This window comes from Misgurnus anguillicaudatus, chromosome 19 (genome assembly GCF_027580225.2).
Source record: "Misgurnus anguillicaudatus chromosome 19, ASM2758022v2, whole genome shotgun sequence".
In the NCBI taxonomy this organism is placed as follows: domain Eukaryota; kingdom Metazoa; phylum Chordata; class Actinopteri; order Cypriniformes; family Cobitidae; genus Misgurnus; species Misgurnus anguillicaudatus.
The window spans coordinates 22,045,955-22,073,542 of NC_073355.2; the positions used below are offsets into that span (position 1 = coordinate 22,045,955).

General features: G+C 36.4%; 2 protein-coding genes across 4 annotated transcripts in view; both read left to right on the forward strand.

Annotated features, from left to right (window-relative positions):
* Positions 1-475: 475 nt before the first annotated feature.
* Positions 476-8,194, forward strand: ramp2 (receptor (G protein-coupled) activity modifying protein 2). Of its 2 annotated transcripts, XM_055192467.2 has the most exons (6): positions 476-633; positions 1,719-1,783; positions 2,038-2,095; positions 4,916-4,945; positions 6,265-6,436; positions 6,554-8,194. In XM_055192467.2, the coding sequence occupies exons 1-6, from the start codon at positions 585-587 to the stop codon at positions 6,801-6,803; spliced, it is 624 nt and encodes a 207-aa protein (XP_055048442.2). In that variant the 5' UTR covers positions 476-584; the 3' UTR covers positions 6,804-8,194. The 2 variants fall into 2 exon arrangements, with proteins under 2 accessions (XP_055048442.2, XP_055048452.2); XM_055192477.2 differs by lacking the exons at positions 476-633; positions 1,719-1,783; positions 2,038-2,095 and adding an exon at positions 4,407-4,666.
* A 10,638-nt stretch (positions 8,195-18,832) lies between these two features.
* Positions 18,833-27,588, forward strand: part of LOC129433819 (multidrug resistance-associated protein 1) — a 30,438-nt gene continuing 21,682 nt past the window's right edge. Inside the window, exon 1 of one of the 2 annotated variants that reach the window (XM_073857137.1) lies at positions 18,833-18,981. In XM_073857137.1, the coding sequence (XP_073713238.1) occupies positions 18,973-18,981 (9 nt within the window). In that variant the 5' untranslated portion in view covers positions 18,833-18,972. Of the gene's footprint in view, positions 18,982-25,036; positions 25,403-27,588 lie in introns of those variants that run through there. The other variant, XM_055192517.2, reaches the window with a different exon arrangement.

A 27,588-nucleotide genomic window follows, 5' to 3' on the forward strand; every position in this document is an offset into this window, starting at 1 on the left:
TAAAAGTGACAGCACAAGTTGTGTTTAAAGTAAAGAATAAATACTGATTGTGTTGTTTTTATGAACATGCTTTTTAAGCTGTAGAAAATGCTATTATTTTGACAATAAACCAGCACCATTTTGACATTTTAGACAGCTGTTTCATAGTATTATCTTTATTACATGAATTAAGATGTTTTTACTAATATTATTTCAATTAAAGTATTTGACATAGATTAATTGCTAGTGTGTTGTGTGTTGCACATGGTGCTTTATAAAGGTAACCAATGTCCCAGAAAAGTTTCGGGGGACTCATAAAAAAGTTCATTTATGAAATCAGTAATAGTGTGGGACTGCAACGTCCCTATTGCTGCAACTTTGGTTCTTCTTGTGGTGTCCTGACAGAGAGACAGTTGATGGCAACATTGGGATATATTAGACGAAACCCTCCCTATTTTCAGTGCCTCTCCAATTGAGTGTATCCACCACCCATTTAAGGAAATGAGCACATCCTGTTTTTTCATAGTCTTCCTGTTGAAAAGTTCATACATTTGATGTGTGTAAGCTGAGGTAGACAGACAGTTTGTTCCCAGGATTAAGGCATAATGGCCCACATACCAGCTCTAAAACCAGCGGGGACTCTTCTGTTTTGGGGTGAGTAAAATATGAATCTTCAAAATAGCTTTTTAAAGAAAACTTTTGTTTTTTTGTACTTCAAAACCTAAAATCATAATGGAGCTTTAGATGGAAAGATGGAAATTACTTTACTAATTAAATGTTAATTATGTTATGACCTCTAGTGGATTAATACAGTATATGGGTATATCTAGAAATGATAAAATAACTGAACTTGCTTTCATATATGACCATAAATTGAATAAGCCGTGTTTTAAGTATAGAGTCCAGAATTAGATAAACAGTTAGAAAGCTTGTCAGGAAATGACTGTCAAGAACCAACTGGACTGAACAAAGGGAGGATGTGCAGATGGGTTCCTCTAATTTCATCTCCTCCCTTCCTGACACTTTTCCATGACTGTCAATATTCTCCTAACTGCTGGTGTTAGGCACAGTGACCATTGTCTATATGTGTGGGAAAAAACTGGTAAAAAGAAACTGGTAATTCAAAGAAACATAACAATTTTATTGATGTTGTTAACTCAGACAAACAAAAATTTATAGATATTTGTATGGATTTTTAGTAAAATAGATTAATAGCATTTTTGTCAAATCAACTAATATTTTATGTTACTTTAACTTTAAAATATTAAGGCAAATTATTTCAACTTGTTATGTATGAAATAGTAGGTTAAATTCACTTGCAAAGCCAAGTTGTTTTAACTTCATGCTGCATTTTTTACAGTGCACTTTGACATAGAAAAAAATACTTTAAATTTAGTTAAAATGAAGAAGTGAAAATGAAATGTTTGCTTTTCAGTGGTATCTGTGTCAACGCCTTTCCTAAATTACCACACTGTAAAAAATCACAGCATTTTTGTCAAATCAACATATATTTTTATGTTTCATTTAAAAAGTTTAGTTAAACCAATTTAACTTGAATTTATAAGTTATGTCAACTTTTTTATGCCAAAACTAGTAGGTTGAATTGAATTGCACAACCAAGTTGTTTTAACTTTATGCATGTTTTTTAAAATATAGTAATGAAGCACAATTTTACACCACTGCTAATGTGTGTTTTTGTGTTTGACGTGTGTATAATACAATGCTTGTTTTTACAACAGTATGTCTGAGTCTAATGGTCACAACTCTGCAATCGCTGCTACCCAATGGACAGAAACACACTGTGGTGAGATGTGTTAAAATTATCTAAATAAATACAGATTTCAGTATCTACAGTAATATAATAATTTAACTAATCTTTCCTTTTTCTGTTTTTATTTTTCTCGGTTGTGGACCTAGTACACAACAACACTCATGAATTTAGTATATTACACATGTCATAATCCCAGTAATAGTTTAATTCATCAAATGATTAGGTATTCATAAGTAAATTTATGCATAATATCTCATAAACATTTATTTTATTCTTCTGTGATTTAGAGGCAAACTGCTTCAACCCCACCGACAGCAGTTCTAACCACAACAAACACCACAGCAGGTGAGATACACAGCTGTACAAATATTACTAACATGTCGGATATGTTATTTTTGGCTTTATCCAAGTATTTCCCCAAATAATCCCTACTGTGAGGGTTTTTCAATATATGGATTCAATTGACTGAGTTCTGATTTGCTGATTTACTGTATGAATTTCCTTTCTTTGTAATGTTCATTTCACCTATTTTCACTTAATCATACTAGGCATTTATTGTCCACTTCTTGTTAAAGCTCATATACATAGTGTGCATATTTGCACGTTTGAAAATGAAAATCGGGCTGACGACAAAACCCAACATTGTCTAACCTCAAGCTATTACATCGGGGCGACGTCAAAAACCAACGCTGGTCTGATGCCCCATGTAACGTTGAGTTGACATCAAAAACCAAAGTTGGACTGATGTCATGCTGTTACATTGGATGGACGTCAAAAACCAAAGTCGGGTTTCGGTTGGAAATGAAAATCAGATTTACGCCAAAACTCAACTTCGGCCTGACTTGAAGCTGTTACGTCAGGTTGACGTCAAAACTTCAGTTGGAAATGAAAATCAGACTGACGCCAAAACCCAATGTCAGCCTGATATCCAGATGTAACGTCAGGTTGACGTCCAAAACCAACGTTGGTCTGAAGCCTTGATGTAACGTCAGGTAGAAGTCAAAAAACCAACATTGGGCTTCAGTTGGAAATGAAAATCAGTTTGATGCCAAAACCCAATTGACGTCAAGCTGTTACATCGGGTTGACGTTTTAACCACATCAGACTGACATTAAACATCGGGGTTGACCTCAAAATCCAATGTCGCCAGCGTTGTCAATAGTGTCTGCTTTGAAAGGGCTTTAAATGGTCATGTCAAAAATATTTTGACAACATTTCTTCATGACACAAACCTTTTTGGTAGTTATTTTACTCTTTGGCCAGCCAAAACACAGCCAGATCTCAGACAAATATTTTCTTTTTCTGTCGGACCAAAGCTAGGCAAAGAAAATCAACCACAAATGTTGGCTTTTGGTTGGCTAGATAACTCAGCAGAATGCTGTTTTACACAAGGCTGTGAACAAAAGAGAACCAGAATAAAGCCAGAAATGACCCAGAACATGTTGCTATCTCTATCTGGGGTGGCATGTGGTATATTACTTACTTATGAAACAAAGCTTCACCCTCTTCCTTATCCTAATACCCAAACAAAAGAATGCTGTCATAAAAAAAGTGAGAAATATAAATAAAATGAGATACAGCATTTTTGTTGGACCTATACTTCTCAACTTCAGGGTTTTCAATTGGGATGAACGTATAGGGCACATTCAGTCTTGAATGACAGTTTCAGACACTCTAATCTAAAGTTAGGATCTTAAAAAAATATATATGCAGAGTGGCAGGCAACAATCACCAGCACTTTTTCCAAAGCCTTTGTTAAAAAATGTTTCTCTCATTAATTTCCTCCATAGGCATTTCTTCAAAGAGTTCTAATCTCCATGAACCCAACTGCTTTAAGATGAATAACAACAATGCAATCTTTTGTTGCATGGCGCGACGGGCACACATGTTGATGTGATGAGACCCTAGTGTTTAGCATGTTGTGTGGCCTCTCACCCTTTAAAAATAACCAATAGAATTTAGTTTACCCACAGTGCAGAATGATGTCATAAAAATCCATGATCCATGTAGACAGAAGTTAGATACACTGAATTCAGGCCATTTTTTAAGCACGTTGGTGTATTAGTTGTCCATCCAGGCTAACCTATTCATACTAAAAGCCAAAAAGCTTCAATTTTGATTTATTGTTAAATCTCATATTGTCAACATGGGAACCACAAGACTAAACGTGTTACATAAACTGTTCCAGTCCTCTCTCATCCTCAGATTTGCCTTTTGTCTCCTTTTGAAGTGAGTGAGAGTTTATGTTAACCGCAGCAGGGCTAAAAGCAAAAGTTTGAAACACAGATGTGTAACTATGATTGTGTCGTTTCCCGAACTCGGGCTGTTTCATTTGACCCAGTTATTCGCGTCCGTTGCTCTTCTCCTAAATGCTCACTTATGTTTCCTATTTGGAAACAGATGCGAAAAACACAAATAAATCAGAACCAGTGAGCAGGCGAGGAATCAACCTGAGAGAAATGAAGTGTTTTTATAAAGGGGGAGACCCGCTTGCAGATGTACATCTGGCCTGGGTGTGCTCGTCTCAGACCCGCGCCTCGGGGAAACACACTGATCTTTTACACAACCCTCCCTGTTTTACAATAGCAAGCGAGAGAGAGAGAGAGAGCGAGTGAGAGAGAGGAGAGAGAGAGAGAGAGAGAGAGAGAGAGAGAGAGAGAGAAGGCCAGAGGTGGAGCCATATTACGTGGGAAAATTAAAGAGTTGTATCGCGCGAACTCGGTCAGCAACGTCTGAACATCTGCTAACCGCGAGCCACATGTGGTGACGCGCGTCACGCGTTTCCTGAGCGTCGGGTTGTGCGGTGGGAAAGTTTAGGATATTCAGCGGTGGGTGAGAGCGGCTCACCGGCGCTCGTTTGCTCTGATATGATTGCATCGTTGAGCTTCTTTGGCGTCTTGCTTTCTTTTCTCTGTGGTAAGTTTCGATTGAGAAGATCCGCTTTCATTTAATTATCTCTGATCATCACATTATAGAGAAACATTCAACACACCAGCTGCAGATGACCAACACAAACAGAATTTTTGTTGGTTATTTGGTTATTTACTAATTTCTTTGGAAAACTATGATAAATAATAAAAATGTGTATTTTATTGGATAACCTGTATTTTGTATGAATGTATGTATGAATGTGCATGTTTTTATATATTTATTTTTATGTTATAGATCTTGGCCATGGAGAGAGAAAAATATATGGTATGTACATTAGTTGTCCTGGAACATAAACAAGTAACCTATGTAAAATTTAAAGGCTGTAAAATGTGAACTTTGACAACTGGTATATGGGTCACTGACAAAACAAGCTCCTAAAAACGTATTTTTAAAAACCGTTTTAAAATGAATGTAATGCTTATTTTTGAGTTAGAAACAATGTGTTTAACAAGTTGTTAATAAACAAAAATTCAATAAAAAAATTCAATAATATTTTTAATTTTTCCATTCAAAAAAATGTCAGGTGGTACAACCGATCATTGTCTATTTGCCATTCATTGTCTACACTCCCTGTGTCATGCTGATTGCTTATTTGATAGCGCCATTGAAAATTATAATCCTGAAAATAGTTTGAAAGTGTAAAAAACTTGCATAAAACTAACATTTGAGAACTATAAATTTAAAAACAATAATTTTAAAAGTAGAACAACATTTGCTTGCATTTATTAAAACTAACATTATTAGCTAAATTAGCTTATATAATTAAAATTATTTAGCGTAATGTTTTAATTTCTTAGGGGCATGCATAGCAGTTGCACCCTTTGACTTTCTGGTTGCGCCACCTGACCTCTGCAATGAATTAAACTTTTAAGAGACTCTGGTAAAAGCTTTCGCCTGTGATATCAAATTCATTAATATACTTTTAAAAAAACAATTAAAATGTGGTTGATAAAATAGCATTTTTTCTAGTTTTACATTGGTTGTACAACATGACACAGAAAGTGTTAAATTAGCTATTTATTCGGTATTTGAGAGAAATTTACAAACTTTTCATTCAGCCACAAAGACCATCAAGGGTTCACTGGATGAAATTATATTATGTTTACTGTTTATACTTGTTAACTTTTCAGTAAAAGACCCATTATTGCAGTTGTACTACCTTGACATTTGAGAACATCCTAACATCCCAACAACTACTGATATTCATTAAATTTGTTTATAGGACAGGTTTTGAACATAAAATAATGCTAAAGTATTTTTTAAAAAAGCAAGTTTTTAATTTCAATTTTATTGTGACTTTAACATTTGCCTTAAACTGCTCATTTGGACAGTTTCCCCGCCTGCCATTTTACAAGTTTAAGATATCAAAACAAAAATGTATATTGATTATTAACAAATACTAAAAGAGTATTTAAACTAAACAGGTTTGAAAAAATAAAGTGACACATATTTGTCATAAACTTATACTTATAATGCCCCATAACACAAAAATACGCATGTCATGTCAATGACTCCTATGACAACACAGGGACTTATTCCAATGTCCATTGTTAATTTTATTTTATTCACCAATTATGTTCCAGGCTGTGGTGAAAAGGCGATCTGTGAAGGTTACTGTTCAATATGTGTGAACAACAGTCACTGGAGCACACAGGAATGCTATGAAAACCTGGTTGGCTGGTGTCTATATGTTTTTCATGAAGATATGGATTCCATAAACAGTACAGACTGGTGTTCTTTGGAAAAAGTAAAGAGGTACATTTGAATGCTTTTGAGTACATTTTAATGATTTTGATCAAATGCCATACACAACTCTAAAGTTTAAAGCATTGTGTTGGTTCAAAAGTAACTCTTTCTCTCATATCTCCACAGCGCCTACAACAATTTCACTTTGTGTACCGAGACCTTTGCTGACTGTTTGCTGCTTCCCTGGCCTAACCAATTTGTTGAAGGACAATTCGTAGCAATCCACGGCACCTATTTTGAAACATGTCCCACAGAGGCGCTCCGAGACCCCCCTCCAAGCATCGTCCTGGCCCTAGTCATGACCCCCATATGCCTCATCCCTGTTATGGTGGTTTTAGTTGTTTTCAAGACCAAAAATGGAGACAGGAGGTCCTAGAGAAGATTCCAAGTCTGAGAAGTGTTTTTTCTTATTCCTATTTGTTTCCTCAATTGGGGACATCCCACCTGTGCCTTAGGATATTGACCTGGCCCAACATTCACACCTGATCATCTCTTAATCATAATGGAGGATGACGTCTGTTCAACTTAAAATGCCATGGAGCTGAGGAAGTTCATTGATGGTTAGAAGAGTGCATTTAACTTGGAGATATCTTTGGCATTATGATGACAGTCACATTAACTTGCACACTTTATTTTTTGTGGTTTTCAAGCTTGCATTATCTATTGAAATGTGAAATGGCAAGAATGAAGAAGTCATATTACGTACATAACCAGATGTACAAGACTAAATGCAGAACCATGGATGGATTGAGTGTCCACTTTATGCACTGTAAGAAGTATCTTAACTCATGTTTTAATGTAGGTTGTTGTTAGTTAAGTGACAAGAGCTGTTTAGCTGACTCTGATTCTTTATGATTGTATTTCTGTTTAGACAAAAGTCATAATGAATGACTTTGAAAATTTATTATGGCAACTATTGGGGAATTAAAAGTAAATTAGTCAAATTGTATGCATGACAGAACAAAGCCAAATGAGAATTCTCAACCCTTTCAACTGGCAGCTTATTGAACGTCTGTTTATTTATATAAGTTAACAGCATACATGTGTCTGTGAAGGAATCAAAGACACTGTTGAGTTGAGAGGGGAGGGACTAAAGGAATGATAAAAAATAAGTATCTCGTCCCCTTTACTGGCATCATTATTACTGTGTTACTGTATAGCAAAGCTTTGCTTAGCAACATTATGACTGTATTACTATACACTGTAAAAAATTTAGTTTGTTGAACTTAAAAAAGTAAGTAACCTTGTAACTTTAACTTTTTGACTTCATTCAACTTAAAAATATTAGTTGACTCAAAAAAGTTTCAAAATTTGAAGGCAACCAGGTAACTTACTTTTTAAGTTGAACCATACATTTTTTACAGTGTAGTCACATGAACGAGACTGACATTGTGGATTATTTCTTCACAAGAAGTTGATGGTTTTAATTGAAGGAAAGCTATTTTAAGCCTATTGTTCCTACACTGTAAAAAGTGAAAAGTTGGATCAACTTAAAAAAATTACTTAAATTGGTAACACCTAAAAAATGTATGCTTTTTCAACTTTTACATTTTCAACTTTTACTTTTTACAGTTTATCTGTCTTAAAAGAGAAAACAAGTGATTTTAATGGCATTTAAGGACTTTTCTGGACGTCTGAATTAAGCACTTTGCGGAACCACTTTAAGAGCCTGTGAAGTATAATTTAATACTTTTTTAAATACTTTTTATACCTCTTACTTTGTTATTATATCGTGTTTTTACATAATTAAACTACATTTTACCAACAGTGTTTGTGATTTTAGTAAAATATTGTGATTTGTGCTGCCCCATCATGTGGGAAATGTAGCCAGATGTTGCCTGTCTGTTTGAAAGCTCAAACATTAAACTCCATTCAAGTTACAGTAACACTTTCGAGAGGGACGGGATGATATTTGATGTTGTAAACAGCTGTTTATGACCTCAATTGTACTTGTAACATATGTTTTGTGCATATAGATTCATAAGCATGCAGTCTTTTAGCGTGCAGTCTTTTCACCCAGTGTATAAAAACACATGTTTAACATAATGTTTGTCTGGACTCGGCCTGGCAGGGTGTGGTGTAGAGAACATGAGGATAATCAAGAGAGAAGCCCTCCTTTTTTGTCTCGTTCTTCATCTCTCCTCCTCTTCCTCCTACATCTGGGGTCAGGCCTTCAGTGCACCCCCACCCACCTCATACGGCTCGTCCAATCCGGCGTCATTCCCACAGGTCCCCGGGGAGAGGACACACCTCTCATCTTAACCATTCAGCCATTCACAACTGGCCAGATGCTACAGGGCTTCATAACTGCCAGATCTGACTGTCAAATCGCAGGCACTGATCCAAAACACAGATTCTTTGTACCCGCCCCTTCCCCGTGAGTTATATTATGAAAATTTTATATAGTGTAAAGCAGTCCTTTTCAGCTAGCAGTATATATATATATGTGAAGTTTACATTATGTATTGAATACGGATAAACGCTTGATTTGGTTTAAAATACAAGGAGACTGTGCTGTACCTACCCAGACAATATTTTGTTTGTTTATTTAACTATACAAACCTCTAACACACAAACCTCTTGACTTAACATAACTGACACCTTGTGGTTTAGTTAGTCACAAGTTTGTTTTTGCAGAGATCTACTACGTAACAGCTGTATGTCAATATCATTCTGCCAAATTTGCCAGTTGGGGCTTTTTGCATCTGTTTGGATTCTGTTGACTGCTGCTTGCTCAGTATTGATTATTATCTAAACAATGATTCTTGTTCACAAAAAAGCCAAACATTTCACAACCACGCACTCTAATATTTTCAGGTCAAAATATTAAAAACAGAAATGCATTTCGCGGCCCTAACAGGCGTTAATCAGGGAACTCAGGATCCACTTGTTATTGTTTGCATTTTGCACGCTTCTGTGGCATCCGTCTTATTTTTTGAGTTCACACTTTCTCACCATCTATCTTATTGATTATTATGTATATAAAAAAAATATGTTAAAGGGATAGTTCACCCAAAAATGGAAATTCTGTCATAATTTACTCATCCTCGTGTTGTTCTAAACCTCACTGTAAAAAAATTCCGTAGAAATTTCAATGTTATTGCAGCTGGGTTGCCGGTAATTTACCGTAGATTTACATTTATGTTATTTACTGGCAAGAGTTTGTTCAAAGTTAAATAAATTTTAAATATTAACAAGTCTCTATCTTTACAGAATAAAACCACACAACAACAGCCTCACGCAAAGCATTCTGGGAATCAGAAATCATCATCAACCTTTTTCTGTTTTTTGCTTCAGATTTTGTTTCCCAGAATGCTTTGCTTGATGCTGTTTTTTTAGTTTTACTCTGTAAAGACAAAGACTTGTAAATGTTTAATGTTCATTTAACTTTGAACAAACTCTTGCCTGTAAATAACATAAATGTAAATCTACGGTAAATTACCGGCAACCCAGCTGCAATTTCTACGGATTTTTTTTTACAGTGCTGCATAAATTTCTTTTCTGATGAACACAAAAAATATATTTTGAGAAATGATGGAATAAAAAATTATGAAATTTAAAGGTTTAGTCCATTTTCTTAAAAGAAAAATCCAGATAATTTACTCACTACCATGTCATCCAAAATGTTCATGTCTTTCTTTGTTCAGTCGAGAAGAAATTATGTTTTTTGAGGAAACATTGCAGGATTTTTCTAATTTTAATGGACTTTAATAGAGCCCAACATTTAATACTTTACTCAACACTTAAGTTTTTTTCAACTGAGTTTCAAAGACTAAAACAATCCCAAACGATGCATAAGGGTCTTATCTAGCAAATCGATTGTCATTTTTGACAAGAAAAATAACAAATATACACTTTTAAAGCACAACTTCTCGTCATGTAGATCCGGTCGTGATGCGCCAGCTGACCCCACGCAATACGTCATGACGTCAAGAGGTCACAGAGGACGAACGCGAAACTCCACCCCAGTGTTTACAAGTGTGTTGAAAGAGGACTGTTCCTACGTTGTTGTGTGTCAACTGATACTAATTAATGTCTTTTTGTCAGTTTATTGTTTACAATAGTCCGCAAATGTGCGTTTTATATATGTAACACGTGATCTCCCTACGTCACTACGCATTTATGATAGGTCGCGCTGGACCGGACCTAGACGAAAAGTTGTGGTTTAAAAGTACATATTTTTTATTTTTCTTGTTAAAAATGACAATCGTTTCGCTAGACAAGACCCCCACGCCTCGTTTGGGATCGTTCAGAGTCCTTTGAAACTCCGTTGAAAAAACTGTTAAGTGTTGAGGTAAGTATTAAATGTTGTGCTCTATTAAAGTCCATTAAAATTAGAAAAATCCTGCAATGTTTTCCTCAAAAACATAATTTCTTCTCGACTGAACAAAGAAAGACATCAACATTTTGGATGACATGGTGGTGAGTAAATTATTTGGATTTTTCTTTTAAGAAAATGGACGAATCCTTTAATGGGTACCTTCAACTGTGTGCTTACTATCATTTATCAAAATATTTTCTTCATTATTTATCACATACTTCCAAAATATTTTTTCTTACTATGGAAGTCAATGGACACTATATGCTGTGTGTTTACCATTATTTCTCAAAATATCTTTTGTGTTCATCAGAAAAAAGAAATTCATACAGGTTTAGAACAACATGAGGATGAGGAAATGATGACATAATTTTCATTTTTGGGTGAACTATCCCTTTAAGCTTTGACCCCATATGAGTTTGGTAAACTTGTATTGTGTGAACAAAACCGCATTACACACCCACTTATCTTTAGCATCATGTAGTGCCACCATATTCCAAATAGTCATTTTACACTGCACACATAAATTGTCATATGTTGCATTTATGTTACATACCACAAAAAATCTGAGATAGTTTGTGGGTAATTTTATCTTATTTTATATTTGCCTAGCACCTTTTTCTGCTGTCAGTGACCCTGCAGACTATAAAGGGTGTTTGGATTCTCTATAGAGTAAGGCTTATGTATCATAAAATTATCGGTTTATACGGTAATCCTCCTGATGCTTCCAAGGAAGGTTTCTGTCAAGCCTAGGGCGCCACATCTGTTTCAAAGCCTCATGGGACTCCTCACCTGCTCCAGTCTCTCTTGTGTCAGCAGTCAGTGTCTCCATCAACTTCAACATCTGTTATCTGGACTGTGTCCATGTTCTCATCCAGATATGACTCCAGTGTCTGTTTCTACAGCTCCATAACAAATAGAGGCTCTGGAGTTAGATAGTTCAAGTTAACATTATATCTATATGTATCACATTTTTAATAAACACTCATATAAACTTAAATGTACTTTAAAGGTGCCAAAGAATGCATTGGAATAATATGCTAAAATGTTCTAGCCTGGGTTTCCCCATGCTGCCTTGCGCACAAATTTATTCACGCTGCAAGTCTAGCATGGAAACTATGGCCCTTTTTGCCCCTGAAATAGGGAACCAATCATAGGACCGGGAGGGGGCAGCAAGACGATGACGACGTTTATGCGACACATATAAACGTTTAATTATTTGTTATAACACGGCAACAGACGTGAAGTTACTTTTTGATTCAGCCTTAGATAATGTTTTAAGTAGTTTTGAACGCAAGTTTATTTAAAAAATAGCAACTTTTAGCATTAAAAATGGCAAGACATGATAACCACAGAGTTTTAGGACCAACTTGCTAGGCATCGTCGTTGACGAAGTACAATTAACTTATAAGTGGTAAGTGGTATTTATTAATATCATATTGTCATTATGCCTGTGTGCGTACAAACCGATAAAAGTCATTTACGTTTGAATTGATGTCGCGCTACATGTCATCTGGTATAATTGAAACGAATGGCTATGAGCTTCTACAGACGCATTTGATAGACTTTCGTAGCGCCCAATAAACGGCTCTGGGCATTCGTAAACCACCCCTCAAATACGAGAAAATTAGCACATGGTTCCCAGACCACGTCTCATTCTCTATGAAACTAGTCTGGTGTTAGAGGATAAAATGTTAAAAATGTTCTCTAATATCTGGGTGATTCTCACAAAAACTTGGTTTTAAACATGTCAAGCATGAAAATGTAAAAATTGCTTAAATGTACTTTTTTCCCCACCAGACATTGAAAAACAAAGTCTGGAGTAAATGGGAACATTAATTAAAAAACTTATCATTTTACTTATCATTTAACACTTTTTGTAACATAATTTAAAAAATTAGTCCTAAAAAATCTCATTACCGCAACAGTCAGAAAACATCAACACTGACATATTTTCAAAATGACATGACAAACCTGAAAGAACATAATTTGGAGATTCTGCACATGCATTTAAAATCAAAGTATTATGCTTCTATTAATTAAATGAACATTTAATAAGCATCTGTTGCGGTAATGATAATCAAAATGTCGTGTAAGCATTCTGACAAGACAATATTTCAAATTAACTGTAAAAAAATGATCTTACCTGGTAGCCATCTTGAAGTAACTGGTCCATGTGCTTGGTCACTCAAAATCAAACTTTATTAAAATTCTGTATGTGTGCTTAAACTGTTCTCAAAAAGTGTTGCGGAGGATGAGAACATCAGGCATGGCCACATCATTTTCCTAATTTTTCTTCATTATTATTATACATGAATATTCAGTAAATATTTTTTCTGTCATCTAGTCTAGCAAAACATCCATTTATTTTTTTTCTTAATATTTTTGTGTTCATTTGATTAAATTACAACATAACGCATGTTCAAACACAGCCGGACACATTGCGGTAATGAGAATTTCAGCAGAAAATGAGATAAAATTTACAATTATAAATTCTTATGTTGAAATCACACATTCTGCAAGGTAGAACACAGTATTGTGTTAATTCTGATGCTTTTTAATGTTACTATATTACACATTTTAAAGCTAAAATCATTAGTGCCGTGGTGTTTCAATGGTTTCGTGAGAATCACCCATCTATGTGGCTTTATGACATGATGAAATATGATCCATAGATGGTTTTACATGTCCATTTACAACCCTAGGATTTGCCATTAGAATGAAATTGTCTATAATTACCTTATTTGAAAGGTCATGATGAATAATAATTTTGAGCTCTGCTCTGATTGGCTGTTTCACAGAGCAGCTCCTTCAGTAGCTCTGCTTGTGTGTAAACAGATCTTATGTTTGAGCCTGTGTCAGATGAAGATACGAAATTTGAGGAAAAATCAATTATTTGGAGATTGTTGTGAACGTTTCTCAGGGGTAAGTTTGTGCATATAGCAACTAGCATATAGCGCTAACTCAGTCACAACTTTGTTGTTAGCATTGCAATAACTATGTAATTAATTTAATGTGTAATTTAATGTTGGGGCGTACATCTCGACTGTAACGTCACAGTTTGTGTTATGTTGAGATTGGCCTGTTTTCCAGCAGTCTTTTGCATGCTAGGTTTACATAGGGTGACCATACGTGCCATTCTTCCCGGACGCATCCCGTCCAGGATTTTGTGTTCGTCTCCCGGAAATCGTATTTGTCGACCACCTACGTCATAGAGGATTATTATTATTATTACAGAAAAGCAACCGTCACATTTTAAGGTAAGAATAAAACTACGATTGTATATCTTATGTTTTTAACTGAATGGCGTATGCGGTCAACAAACACGACCTCCGGAAGACGCACCGAAACCCTGTACAGGATGCGCCCGAGAAGAACGGCACGTATGGTCATCCTAGGTTTACATAAGAAGGAGGACCAATCCCTGCTGGAAAAAACAGCATACCAGCAAGACCAGCATATGTTGTGTTTTGGTGCTGGTTTGCTAGTGAACACCACATAAACCAGCATTAGCACCAAACCAGCATTAGCACCAGCATCCCATGCTGGTCATACCAGCAAGACCAGCATATGTTGTGTTTTGGCGCTGATATGCTGGTGACCACCAGCATCAAACCAGCATAGACCAGCATAATTCCCATGCTGGTCCATGCTGTTTTTTTCAGCAGGGATATTGTTTGAGGCTCATTATATGTCATTACCATGTACAGAACTCTTATTATTCATCTATGCCAAGGTAAATACAGTTTTACATTTCATCTTTAAATTCGATTTAATTATGATTGTGTGGGATTTAAAGACCCCTAAACCTGCTATTGATGCTGCTCATTAAACCAACAGATGGCAGCAAAACGTCAGTAATGTTTAAGCTCAGATACCTAGAGAAATGGTTTTGGATTTGTATTGCAGTCCCAAATGTCTGTTTGATATTTAAAAACTACCATGCTTTTGTTGTTGTTGTTGTTGTTGTTGTTGTTGTTGTTGTTGTTGTTTTTTGCTTTTCTCTGTTTTCTTTGTTACTTTTTTCTGTAAAGCTGCTTTGGAACGATGAACAATTATGGAAAGCGCTAGATCAATTTTCATTGAATCCCCAGTGAAACACACATACTGATAAAATGTATAGCTTCTACTTTAGGTGCTCTGGATAAAAGCGCTAAATGTGCAAATCCATCTTGTGAATGTCACTTTCTTTGGGTATTTATTGTACTTTTTACTGTCCTTGTTAGATTCCAGTACAACTAAACTAATTCCTTACATGTAAACCTACCTCTGATACTACTGTATAAGTTAGTTTGATAGTTAAACTTATATTAAATGCCTTTACATTAGGTGTTATTTATTCATTCATTTTCTTGATTTACATTATATCAGTTTTCTTGTTTCTGATCGCTTCACTGACCCAGCACAGCTGTTTATCTGTAATATTTGGTCAACGTTCATTCAGTTGAAGAATGATGTTTTAAATGAAGCATGTAAGATCAGGGTCACTGAGGAGCTTTCAGTCCTGTACTATGGCAAACTAGACTGTTGTTATTACAGGCAATAACCCATGCAGAAAGTGTTGTTGCTTTTTCTTTGTGCTGGAATGAGATGTGGCCTGAGGTGAGCTAATGTATTTCATTTGGACATTGACCACGGTTTGGTGGTTTTAGACAGACAGCAGTGGTTGTAGTGGGAGGGCGGGATTCCACATTGTTAAAATGTTTTTACCAATGGCACTAGGAACTAACAGAAGGTCTGTGGATTGTCAAGTGTTATATAACACGAATTTGACTGATTTGAAAGCTAAATGGGATAATGCAAATTCCCAAAGAGTACATAAACATATAAACTGTATACTTTGTAATTAAAGGTGCAATGTGTAACTTTTTTTTAAGGATCTCTTGACAGAAATGCAATATAATGTACATAACTATATTATCATTATTGTATAAAGACCTTACTAAATGATCTGTATTTTATTATCTTAGAATGAGACGCTTTTATTTACATACACCGTTGGTCTCACATGAAAGTCGAAAAAAGTTTTTAAGCTCAGACGATAAAACATCGTCTCAGACGATGAAATTTTGTCCTGTGGCGACTACCGTAGCTTCACTATGTGCTTCGAAAAGGAGGGGTGAGCAGTGGCCTGAGCCATTGGTTGGAATTCTTATATAATATTTATCTTTTTTTTGTAAATGTAAATTGCTTGCGTGTATTTTACAGTAATGATTTATAATTATGTCACAGTATAGCTTAATCCAGATGCCTAAATTGATACCCAGATCTTGAATTGAATGAAAATGTTTAAAAGCATGTCTGCAATTAATATATTCTCTTTAAAAGTAGTTTTTCTCTTACACTGTAAAAAATGTAGGATTTTTCTCAAATCAACATACATTTTTATGTTTCTTTAACTTAACAAATAAAGTTAAAAAATGTCAACTTGTTTTTCTACGTTATGTCAATTTATCACAGGTCAAAACTTAAAATAGTAGGTTGAATTGACTTGCAAAGCCGAGTTGTTTTAACTTTTTTTTACAGTGTACAGATTTATGAGCTGAATATGGTGATGATGTAAAATATTCTACTTGAACTTAAACTGTGACCATTAAGATATTACAAAGATAACAGCACTTCACAGTGTAAATCCTCAAATGGTTTTTGTTCTTTTCTTTACTACTAACTAATCCATTTAGATTCAGATTTCTGCAAGAATCTCTCTTAGATCTAAACGTAAATATCCCAATATCATAGAGTCATCGCAGAGGATAAGCAAGACAGTCCAAATCTATTCTATGAAGGGTCAAAAAAAGATTGGAATAAGGGACGTCATCCACTGAAAACAAAACACGTTTTGATTTTTAGCAGTAAAAACAGAAGATTTTATTCAGGAATGTAACCACATAATGAGGGTTGGAAGTGGACAATGTGCAAATTAAATATTTTCATTTCAGTTCATTTTTCAATCTACCGCTAATCTTAGGCAGTACCCTTTATAAAGGTCCTATTATATGTATACATTTGAACATTAAAGGATTAGTCAATTTTCTTTAAAAAAAATCCAGATAATTTACTCACCACCATGTCATCCAAAATGTTGATGTCTTTCTTTGTTCAGTCGAGAAGAAATTATGTTTTTTGAGGAAAACATTCCAGGATTTTTCTCATTTTAATGGACTTTAATGGACCCCAATACTTAACAGTTTTAATGCAGTTAAAATTGCAGTTTCAAAGGACTCTAAACGATTTAAAACAAGGCATAAGGGTCTTATCTAGCGGAACGATTGTCATTTTTTGCAAGAAAAATAAAAAATATGCACTTTTAAACCACAACTTTTCGTCTTCCTCCAGTCGTGTGACCCGTCAGCGAGACCTCACGCAATACGTCATCACGTCAAGAGGTCACAGATGACGTATGCGAAACTACACCCCAGTGTTTACAAGTGTGGAGAAAGAGGACCGTTCTGACGTTGTTGTATGTGGAATGATAATAATTAATGTCTTTGTGTAAGTTTATTGTTTAAAATGCTCCGCAAATGTACGTTTCATGTATGTAACACGTGACCTTTCCACGTCATTACGCAATTACGTGAGGTTGTGTTGGCGTCTCACAGGACCAGAGAGAGATGAGAAGTTGTGGTTTAAAAGTGCATTTTTTTCTTGTCAAAAATGACAATTGTTTCGCTAGATAAGACCCTTATGCCTCGTTTTAGATCGTTTAGAGTCCTTTGAAACAGCAATTTTAAACTGCATTAAAACTGCTAAGTGTTGGGGTCCATTAAAGTTCATTAAAATGAGAAAAATCCTGTAATGTTTTCCTCAAAAAACATAATTTCTTCTCGACTGAACAAAGAAATATATCAACATTTTGGATGACATGGTGGTAAGTAAATTATCTGGATTTTTTAAGAAAATTGACTAATCCTTTAATATGATAATAATAATAATAATAATACATTTCATTTATAAAGCACTTTTCCTAAAATAATCTCAAAGTGCTACAGAGAACATATTAAACTAAATTAAAATGGAAAACAGTAAAACACATAGATAAATTAAAAACAAGTCCTAAGGACAATTTAAAAAAGCCTGCCTGAACAACACAGTTTTAAGCTCTTTTTTAAAAATGTTCCATAATATGAACTCTTAAGATGGTAATGTGTACTTGTTGAAAGGGTACAGCCCCAGTGACAGCTGTGCTCTTAAAACAGTTGTGTTAAAACAACACATTTAATGTCCTGAACCACATCTCTGTGTTATTATTGGAACAACACATTTTGTGTTGTTTTAAAACATCTTGTCCCTTTGATTTATTTGAACAAAAATCAATATATAATGTGTTAAAATAACACATAGGAGCAGTTTCCCGGACAGGTATTAGCTTAAGCCAGGACTAGGCCTTAGTTTAATTAGGAAATATAACTAGTTTTAACAAACATGCCTTACTAAAAACATTACTTGTGTGCATTTTGAGGCAAAACTTATGTATTTTAAGATATGTTTGTGCAAGTTGTTTTCAGTTTGGATGGCTCTTTATTTTAGTCTAGGACTAGTCTAATCCCTGTCTGGGAAACCGCCACATAATGTGTTATATAGCATAACACAAAACGATGTGTAAAAAATTAACACATCCTTTCTTTGAGTGTGGGGTACATATTTTGACAATTTTTTATGTTTTAGTTTTATAGGGTGCTTTTATACATTGGGTCTTGTACTAAACCTCATCATGAGAGAAAAACTGTTAAAACTTCAGAATACTGTGGGTAATGTAAAGAACTCTTTAATACTGCACTTACAGTGAAGAAGCACTGTGGCATCGTGAAACACCTATATTTTTATCATCAGAAATAACTGCACTTTAAGTATCCCAATAATGACCACAATGTTCTCCTTAAGCCTCTGACACGAGAATGTTTCCTGTTCTTGAGATGAATTGCTTTTTTTGACTTTCTGTGTCCATCCGATGTGACTATATTTACACTTTGTCTGCGAAGTCGAACACAAACTGGCTCTATTAATATTTTGACTAGACTGTTTTCACTGCAGCGCAAGAAACCAGAGGAAGTGTAGGTGACCTGCGTCTGGTTTACCACGGCATGGTTGCTGCTCCCGGCCTGTCTGGTGGAGGCTTTTTTCACGGCCAGCCCGAATGGTCCCAGCCGCATGCTGTAACTGAGACAGTGGGGGTGGCAGGGATCCAGCCAGAGGAACACAGTAAACAGTCTTTCTTCACACAACATCCATGCTGCTGGTGAGTCACCTCCCATAACATGTTACGCAATAACTGTTTATGTTTGCCTGAGCTGTATCTATATGTTTCTAGCGACTTCTTTTGTTTTAGTTGGGAAGGTGCTCATCCATTAACAGGTATAGAGAAAGATTATACAGGTATTTGTCCTATGGAGCACATTTTGGGTTTACATTCAATAAAGCACCAGAAAACCTTACCACTTGTATTTACCATTTGAAACTTATACTATTACTTATATTACAACTTTGTTTGTGTCGTTACTAATCTTTTCTACCTTGCTAATCACAAATATAATTCACTTTGCTGCATATGCACATCTGGTACGAAAGGGTGACCGGCAGTGGGGATTATTATGAACCTTATGAACCTGTGTCTGTGTAAAGTTAACTAATCCTTATAGATAAGATATTCTTGACCTCGCTTAACTTTGTACTACATGCTCTTATGCCAGAAATGGGATGTTACCATCAGCAAAGTGCTGTTTACATCCAGAAGGCCAAAATAATGCATCATAACTGTGGTATTTGAATGCATTAAAATACTGCATACGGGCATACGATGATTGAAATTAGATTGCTATCTGGCTGTCCAAAACTATAGCATGCCTATTAACTTAACACGTATGCCTAAATAAATCAACAGTGGAAATTGTAGGTTATTTGAATACACAAAACCATTATTCAGATCAACTGGCAAACATTTTGTTGATCTTTTTTTATAGTTGACTATGCCAAAAGCATGAGCCAATGCATATAAATCCAATGCATTATTTTTATGCTACCATGCGATTATGTATTTAACACACACAATAAATCGTAGGGAAACGTTCAGTGACGTTTCATGTATGATATTTGTGAATCACTGTGATGATCTGTATAAGGCATTCTTGCAAAATCACATTTTCTGAAAAATTATGATTTCGTTTTGACACACAATTTCTACACCAAAATTACACTGTCTGCTGCAGTAATAAAACATTATGGAAACAGCCTAAAACTGCAAAAATGCATTAATAAAGACAGCAACAGTGAGCAATGTTGATCATTTGTTAGCAGTGACATCAATTTCCATTCCCCAATGAAAAAAGTTTGCGGTTGTTTGCTCCAGATGGCCAAGTTTAGATGAATTTTAAATGTTACGTCAAATCAAAAGTCCACTATTCGCTGTTCTATAGACATTTTCCAATAACGTTCCTGTGTTTGTTTTGATGACTGTCTAAAGTCTGACCACAAAACAGCAAGAGAAGCTTGCGTCACAATTCCACCCTATGTACAAAAGCACAGGAACGATTTAAGAAGTGGAAATGATGAAGTTAATGGTATTCGAAAAGCCACATTCAGAATTTTTACAACAGAAATATACAAATGCTTCATTATAATTAAGAAAAATGTGTTTAGATGCTCTATATCAATTGCATATACAAAAGACATTAATAAAGAATGCAAAAACAACCTAACCCCCAGAAATACATAAATGCAACAAATAAAAATGATTTTATTTAGAGTTAAAATACAGCATAAAAAAGTTGAAATATATTTAAATTTAGGCATTTAGCAGATGCTTTTATCAAAAGAGACTTACAAAAGAAAGGAAAAAAAGCTAATTGATTAGTCATAGAAATACAAACAATTCCTAAAACCCTTATTCTCAGAAAAAAGAACAAGAAGGTACCATCCCGGTGACAACTTTTGTAACTTTTTCTGAAAGTGTACATGTGGTACCTTTTCAAAAAGTACACTTTTCTACCTAAAAGGTACATATTGATACTTCCAAGGCAGTGGTTCTTAAACTGGGGGTCCCTGAGATTGTGCCAGGGGGGCCCCAGTTTTATGACATTTTATGAAATACATTAATTTACCATGAATTCTGTGTAATTAAACCTCAGAAAAATAAGGCTATACCAACAGCACTACATTGTACAGCAGGGAAAATATGTATTTGACAGATCAGCATTTTTATCTGTAAGGGGATTTCTAAGTGGGCTATTGACACAAAATCTTCGCCAGATGTAGCCATCAAGCCAAATATTGAATTCATACAAAGAAATCAGAACATTTAAGTATGCAAGTTGAGTCATAATAAATAAAGTGAAATTACATATTGAATACTTTGTAGAAAAGCCTTTGTTGGTGATTACAGCTTCTAGACCCCTCTTGTATGGAGAGACCAGTCGTCTGCATTGCTCAGGAGTGATTCTGGCCAACCCAGTCTCACCCCATGGCGTCAATATTTGACGACACTTGACCATGCGTCAATATGTTGACGCGGAGGGTATACCTTTCGCGTCATTTTTTGACGAACTGGGGGACTTCAATACTATTAAGTCCGTTGCATTCTCTTTCCTATTTTCTTACCATTTTCTACCATTTTCGCGTCGGTTTAGGGTTAGATTTACATAATGACATCCCTACCCAAACCTAACCCTAACCCCAATGCCCAGTTCGTCAAAAAATGACGCGAAAGGTATACCCTCCGCGTCAACATATTGACGCATGGTCAAGTGTCGTCAAATATTGACGCCATGGGTGTGAGACTGTGTTATTCTGGCCCATTCTTCCACACAAATGGTCTTTAAATCTTGAAGGTTCCTTGGGCCTCTTTTATGAACTTTAATTTTCAGTTCTCTCACTGGGCCATTCAAGCAACTTAATTTTCTTTCTTTGAAACCACTTCATTGTTTACTTGGCCTTGTGTTTGGGATCATTGTCTTGCTGAAATGTTCATCCTCTTTTCATTTTCAGCTTTCTGGTAGATGGCAGCAGATTTTTATCCAGAAATGCACCTTGTTCTTTTCATGTGTTTAATACTTATTCCCTGCGTCATTTCACTTTATTTATTATGACTCAACTTGTATACTTAAATGTTTGATTTCTTTGTATGAATTCAATATTTGGCTTGATGGCTACATCTGGTGGAAATTTTGTGTCAACAGCCCACTTAGAAATCCCCTTACTGATAAAAATGCTGATGTGTCAAATACTTATATTCCCTGCTGTATATTTTAATAAGTTTTGTTTAAGTCAAATGTTATGTTTTAGAAGGTTTTAGGTCATAAATATTTTTTGGGTGGCCATGAGGGGCACAGGTGGGGGCCACCGTACACAAGTGGGGCCGCACACCGAAGTTTGCGAAACACTGTCTAAGGTACACAATACATACAGTACATACTGGTATCTCAAAGGTACATATTTGTACCTAAATGTTACATATAAGGACCTTTTTAAAGGTGCAGAAATGCAAAATAATATACAAAACTATATTATCAGGGGTGTATAAAGACCTTTTTATAACGAACCGTTATGTTTTTATTACCTTAGAATGAGACGTTTTTATCTACATACACAGAGGGTCCCCTTAGGTGGAAGTCACCATTTTGTGATGCCATGTTTCTACAGAAGGCCTTAACGGACAAACTTTTTTACTAAGTTGTCACCGACGATGACATGTTTGTCCGGTGGCGGCTACAGTAGCTTCTCTATGCATTTCAAAAGTGAGGGGTGAGCAGTGGACTGAGCCGTTGGTTGCAATTCGCAACCTCACCACTAGATGCTGCTAAAATTTACACACTGCACCTTTAAAAGGTACCATCCCAGCGGCAACATTTGTACCATTTTTTGAGAGTGTACTCACAAATACACCCTAGTTTTTAAATACAGGACACTGATATGCTGCATTCCTCACACTGGTGTCAGCTGCTCTAATACCTGGTAAATGGGACTCAGTACAAGCGTTCAGTGGATCTGTGCCTCACATGGCATCAAAAGAGTTCTTATGTTGCCCTGACCTCAAGCAAAACCTGCACTGAGTCTCCAACATGTTCACCTCATCTGAGTCTCTTTTATTCTCAGGTATGCTGGAGCAGACATCACAAACCACAAAACAACCCGTACATACAGTATCTGACATACTCAACCTATATCTTTATAAACTTCTTTTTTTTGGTGGAAAAATATTCAAACCCCCAAGACAGCACATAAAGATGTAATATTAAAGGGACGGTAAGAAGGATTTCCCCCATCTAGTGGTGAAATTGTATTTTGCATTCAAACGAATAGTGCTCTGTAGCGCCTCGCTTTTCCAAATTCATGTTGCAACGTGATAGCCGTTATGTAATCACTGATCTCCTTGTCCGTTTCAGCTGGTTCACGCGTTCTGAACAAAAACACGTCTGCTATTACAGTTTTTCAATATGGCGGAATGACATGGAAGCCTTCTTGGACTTACCCGTTCAATGTAAATAAAGAGAAGAAATTCTAAGCTTACAAAGAAAAGTCAGATCATCGGCAGAGTTCATTTGACACCAATAAGGATATATTTATGAATAAAGACATTGATTTTGACTATTTTGATAAAATGCTTAAAAAACTACACATTGTACCTTTAAAGCATAGTTTGCCTACGGCTGAAAATGGTTTACACATCGTATTATTACGCGTCCATGCTTACTGTCGTATTCTGGAAACATCTTATTTGCATATTTGCGATGTCAACAGTCATGATTAGAAAAGAGGCGATGTTAAACTAACTGAATTTAAATAACCACTTGTCTCGCGCTTTGCATCAGCGAGAAAAAAAAGGTTGCAACGTAAATCTTTTTGAGCTGAGTTGTTTTAAGCCCCCTGGGCCTTACTTTTACTTCAATTCAGGTGTTTTCAGTACACAGATGGTGATATGAGGTACATTGTCTTCAGTTTCTGATTGGCTGTCTGTTGCTAAACATCGAGTCATAACACTTTAACCCCGCTTCGTTTCACGCAGCATACGTTTGCCACCCCAATGTGGGGTTAACCTTGCAAAGGTTAATTTCAGGGATAACCCTACTTCTAAATTAAAAACACACTGATTTTGTACAAAGCTCATCGATCTGAAAAGCGTTGGCCAGCTAATCTATACGTTGTGATTGGCCTGAATACCTCTGGCATCAGACGGAAATGTGACGCTCCTTACCATGTTTGAAAGATTTGCGCACAATGTAATGCTAACAGGAGTTAACTTACAGGCTGAGTCCGAAGCCACCAGCCACGTTTGAGACGTCAAATTCGCGTCTACTGCGTGTAGTTTGCCGCTTGAACATTTTGAGTTTACTGGCTTCATTCGCGCATGAAATTCTAGTCATCGAGACATTCACCGGAAATTCCCATCATGGTAGGGGCTTCTGCGACTCCGCTCACTGTCTGTAATCACGTCACTACTAGAGCAAGCTCCTGATTGGTTAACGCGGCACGTTTTTGCGACAAAGTTAAAAATTTTCAACCCGCGGAAGTGCTCAATTTGCGCGAACTAGACGCGTAAATGAGGCGGAATCACATCTACCATGCTGCGCTAAACGCCTCATTCGCCTCACGAGACCTCCAGACGCGGGTCAATGCTTCTTCACATTGACATAACATTGAAATCACGCGCGCTTGACGCCTCTCCCACGGCTGGCCGAACGCAGTATGATAATGTCGGTCTTGTCCACATCACCAATCCCAGGAAGTAAACTGTTGCCTACAATCCGTGTGTTTGTTGTAGTCCACGAAAAGAGATTTACATTGGAGACGATAACTCGCATCATCGTTTACTTTGTGGTTTGTACCTTTTGCATATCGTTAACATGTACTAATAGACACTTACACATCAAAGAAAATGTATATAATCGTGAATCGGACCATAGGTGCTCTTTAACTTTTTAACAGAGAGAAGAGGATGTTCTTCTCGGTTGCCATCAACATAAAAGCTTTCAAATGCTCATGTAAGAGCTTGATTCTGTGCCTGGTTTCATGAACTTGAGAGTTGAAAACTTTTTCATTTGCCAAAAGAAGACATTTCTCTGCAGCTGCACTGACTAATAGCAGAGATTTTTTTTTTGCATCTGAGCTCTTCATATTTAATCCTTAAACAAGCTCTATTAATATTTCATAAATCAACAAAACCTTTTTTAACCCTGTTGTATTCCATTCGTATTAAAACATGGGGTGAAAGGGTTGAGTTGGGGGAGTTTACAAATGCAAGACCTGAAGGGTAGTCGGGGTGTGGCCTCCACTGTGTCTCTCTCTCCCGTGTTTTTAAGGAAAGTGTCTGTGGTCCCAGCACATGTGTACCAGACAGAGTGAGTAAAGAGAGCAAAGAAGATAGTTTTACACAGCCCAAAACTTCCACCCACCTGGCAGGCAAGGACTTATAAACAGGACAGTTACACAAACCTGGCCTCAGACTGTAGCTTTGACAAAACCAGATGCAGGAGACGTGAGGCTGACTCAATAACAGGGGCTGAAACACACTACTGTCAAATACACTTACACTGACAAGTGACTAAAGAGAAAGGAGAGTGATACAGTGCTGAGATTGAGACGCAGGGATTTACTAAAGGACCTCTGCAAGAACAGAAGGACCCTGGATGGACACCCTTTGCAGTCTCAGTGGCTTGGATCCTCTCTGGGTGAGTGATGGAGAATGAGATCAAATATGTGACTGTAATGAAATGAACTCACTTGAATAGCCAATAAAATATGGTGCACGTTTGTAGCAAAAATGAATCAGTTTTCGTGCTGCCAGTTAATGGACCTTTATTCTTGGAAGTCATTGTTGTTTTTGCCAATAACCTCTGTTTGAGGTTAGCCATGAATTTCTCACCCAATGATTCATTCGGTGCATGACAGAAAACCCATAAAAAGCTGTTGATGAGGTTTTTCGGGGTGTTTTCATCCTCGAATACCCAGTGTTAAATGTAGCTGAAGTTACCTGGCTCCTCTTTGATCCAATACGAACATGTTTTGGAGAAGTTTATTTGCATGCTTTGGGCTGCTGAGCGTGTTCTCCTTCCAACAGCTGATTTGCGGCACTACCGTGTTTACAGTAGGTGATGCACTTTAGCCCAACATGTGGGCTAAAGTGCAGTTACGTGTTGACAGCACTGCTCAGATAAATGATTACAAATTGCATATATTGCGCTTTGAAATTCAGGTTAATAAATCAAAGATTCGCAGTGGCCTGACCTTGTTGTGTAATGTATGAGGGAAAAAAATGTAAAGTCAGGTTTGCACGATGTCGATATTTAACAGAGGAATGACCAGCATTGGGGAAACATTATCTTGAACTCTCAGATGAGTGTGGGTCTGCAAAGATGGCATAGCTTGGCATAGGTGGGCATCTCATGGGCCTTGTGAATTATAACAATGACAATACGGCAAGTGCACTCTCAGAAAAAATGGCCAAAACATAGTACCAAACTGGCACTGGGGCAATACCCTTTAAAAACATCCTAATATGTACCATTTAGGTACAGATATGTATACATTTGGTAGCAATATGTACCTTTGAGGTATAAAGATGCACTTTTCGGTACCACAATGTACCTCTGAGTTAATAATATGAAGTAATTCAATTCAATTCAATTTTATTTATATAGCGCTTTTCACAATTTGGTAATTGTATCAAAGCAGATTTACATTAATAGAACCAGTGAAAAGCACAGAAAATCGACAGATAGCACAACATAATACACGATTGCACAAGCAGCTAAATTTGCCGCGGCTATAAATCAACATGAAAGCGAATGTATTACTAATGTAACGTATAGAAGTTAAGCCCAAGAAGGCTGCCTCCCCGGGTTGAAAAACCCACTAGGAGAAAAAAAACCCTGGACTTTTTAGCCGGGGAAGTAAAAAAAGTCCTAGGAGGGAAAAACCCTTGGGAGATATACATATATATATATATATATAAAATCTTATTAGCGTAGGGGCCGTTCACATGTAAAACAAGTGTCACACAGTGATGTGGTTTAAGTCAGCTCGGTTCCAGACAGGCTAACTATTGCTGGTTAAGTGCATTACATATAGTTGATGATTTTAGAAAATTTGTGGGCCCAGGGTGAGTCTATGTATGGGGCCCCCCATATGATCTTTAAAACAGAAACTCTTTTGACTAAGGCCAGAGGCCCCACTGCCGTCATTAATACTAACGTACAGTGGCAAACGGTTCTGTATGACATACTATTCTCAAGATCATGGGAAAAAGCCAAAATCGCAACCCTACTATTAAGGTGCAAAAGTATACTTATGAAAAGGGTACCACCTCAGTGAAAGCTAGGTGCCGTTTTTATTTGACAATACTGTGTAATGCAAAAAACAATTTTACAAAGATTTTGAAACAGATGATGTACATGACTGAACATAACTGACACAAATTTTAATTGACAGAATTGCATGAGAAATTAAAGCTACAAGCTCCTGATGGTTGTCTGCAGCAGTTTGGCTAATGTCATATAAGGGTCTGTCTGATGTGCTTTACGTAACATTTAACTCAGTTGCTTGTGCTTGAACTGCTTCAAGATTTAACAGTATGAGGTTTATAATGAGCTGTTTGTCATACGCCTCTCATTGGTCATTTTAAAAAGAAAGACTGGAGATTTGTGCACTACAAATGTTAAATTTTCCACAATCTTTCCTTAAAATAAATTCACACATCATTTGTGCTGACCGGCGGTCTGAACTCCTACACCTTCAGGAAAGGGTACACAAGCACACACACATCACCCTGAGTCACTTCCTGAGACTGTGGTTGCCATTGGGTTCAGACTAGTGCAAACACAGTCACAGATGCAGCATGGGTACAGTGGAAAAGTTT

Bases quoted from the DNA above. Each gene is read 5' to 3' on its own strand.
- ramp2 (XM_055192467.2), top strand. From the start codon at position 585: ATGGCCCACATACCAGCTCTAAAACCAGCGGGGACTCTTCTGTTTTGG. The intron at 2,096-4,915 runs GTGAGATACACA...TTTATGTTATAG, and splicing joins CACAACAAACACCACAGCAG to ATCTTGGCCATGGAGAGAGA. The intron at 4,946-6,264 runs GTATGTACATTA...ATTATGTTCCAG, and splicing joins TGGAGAGAGAAAAATATATG to GCTGTGGTGAAAAGGCGATC.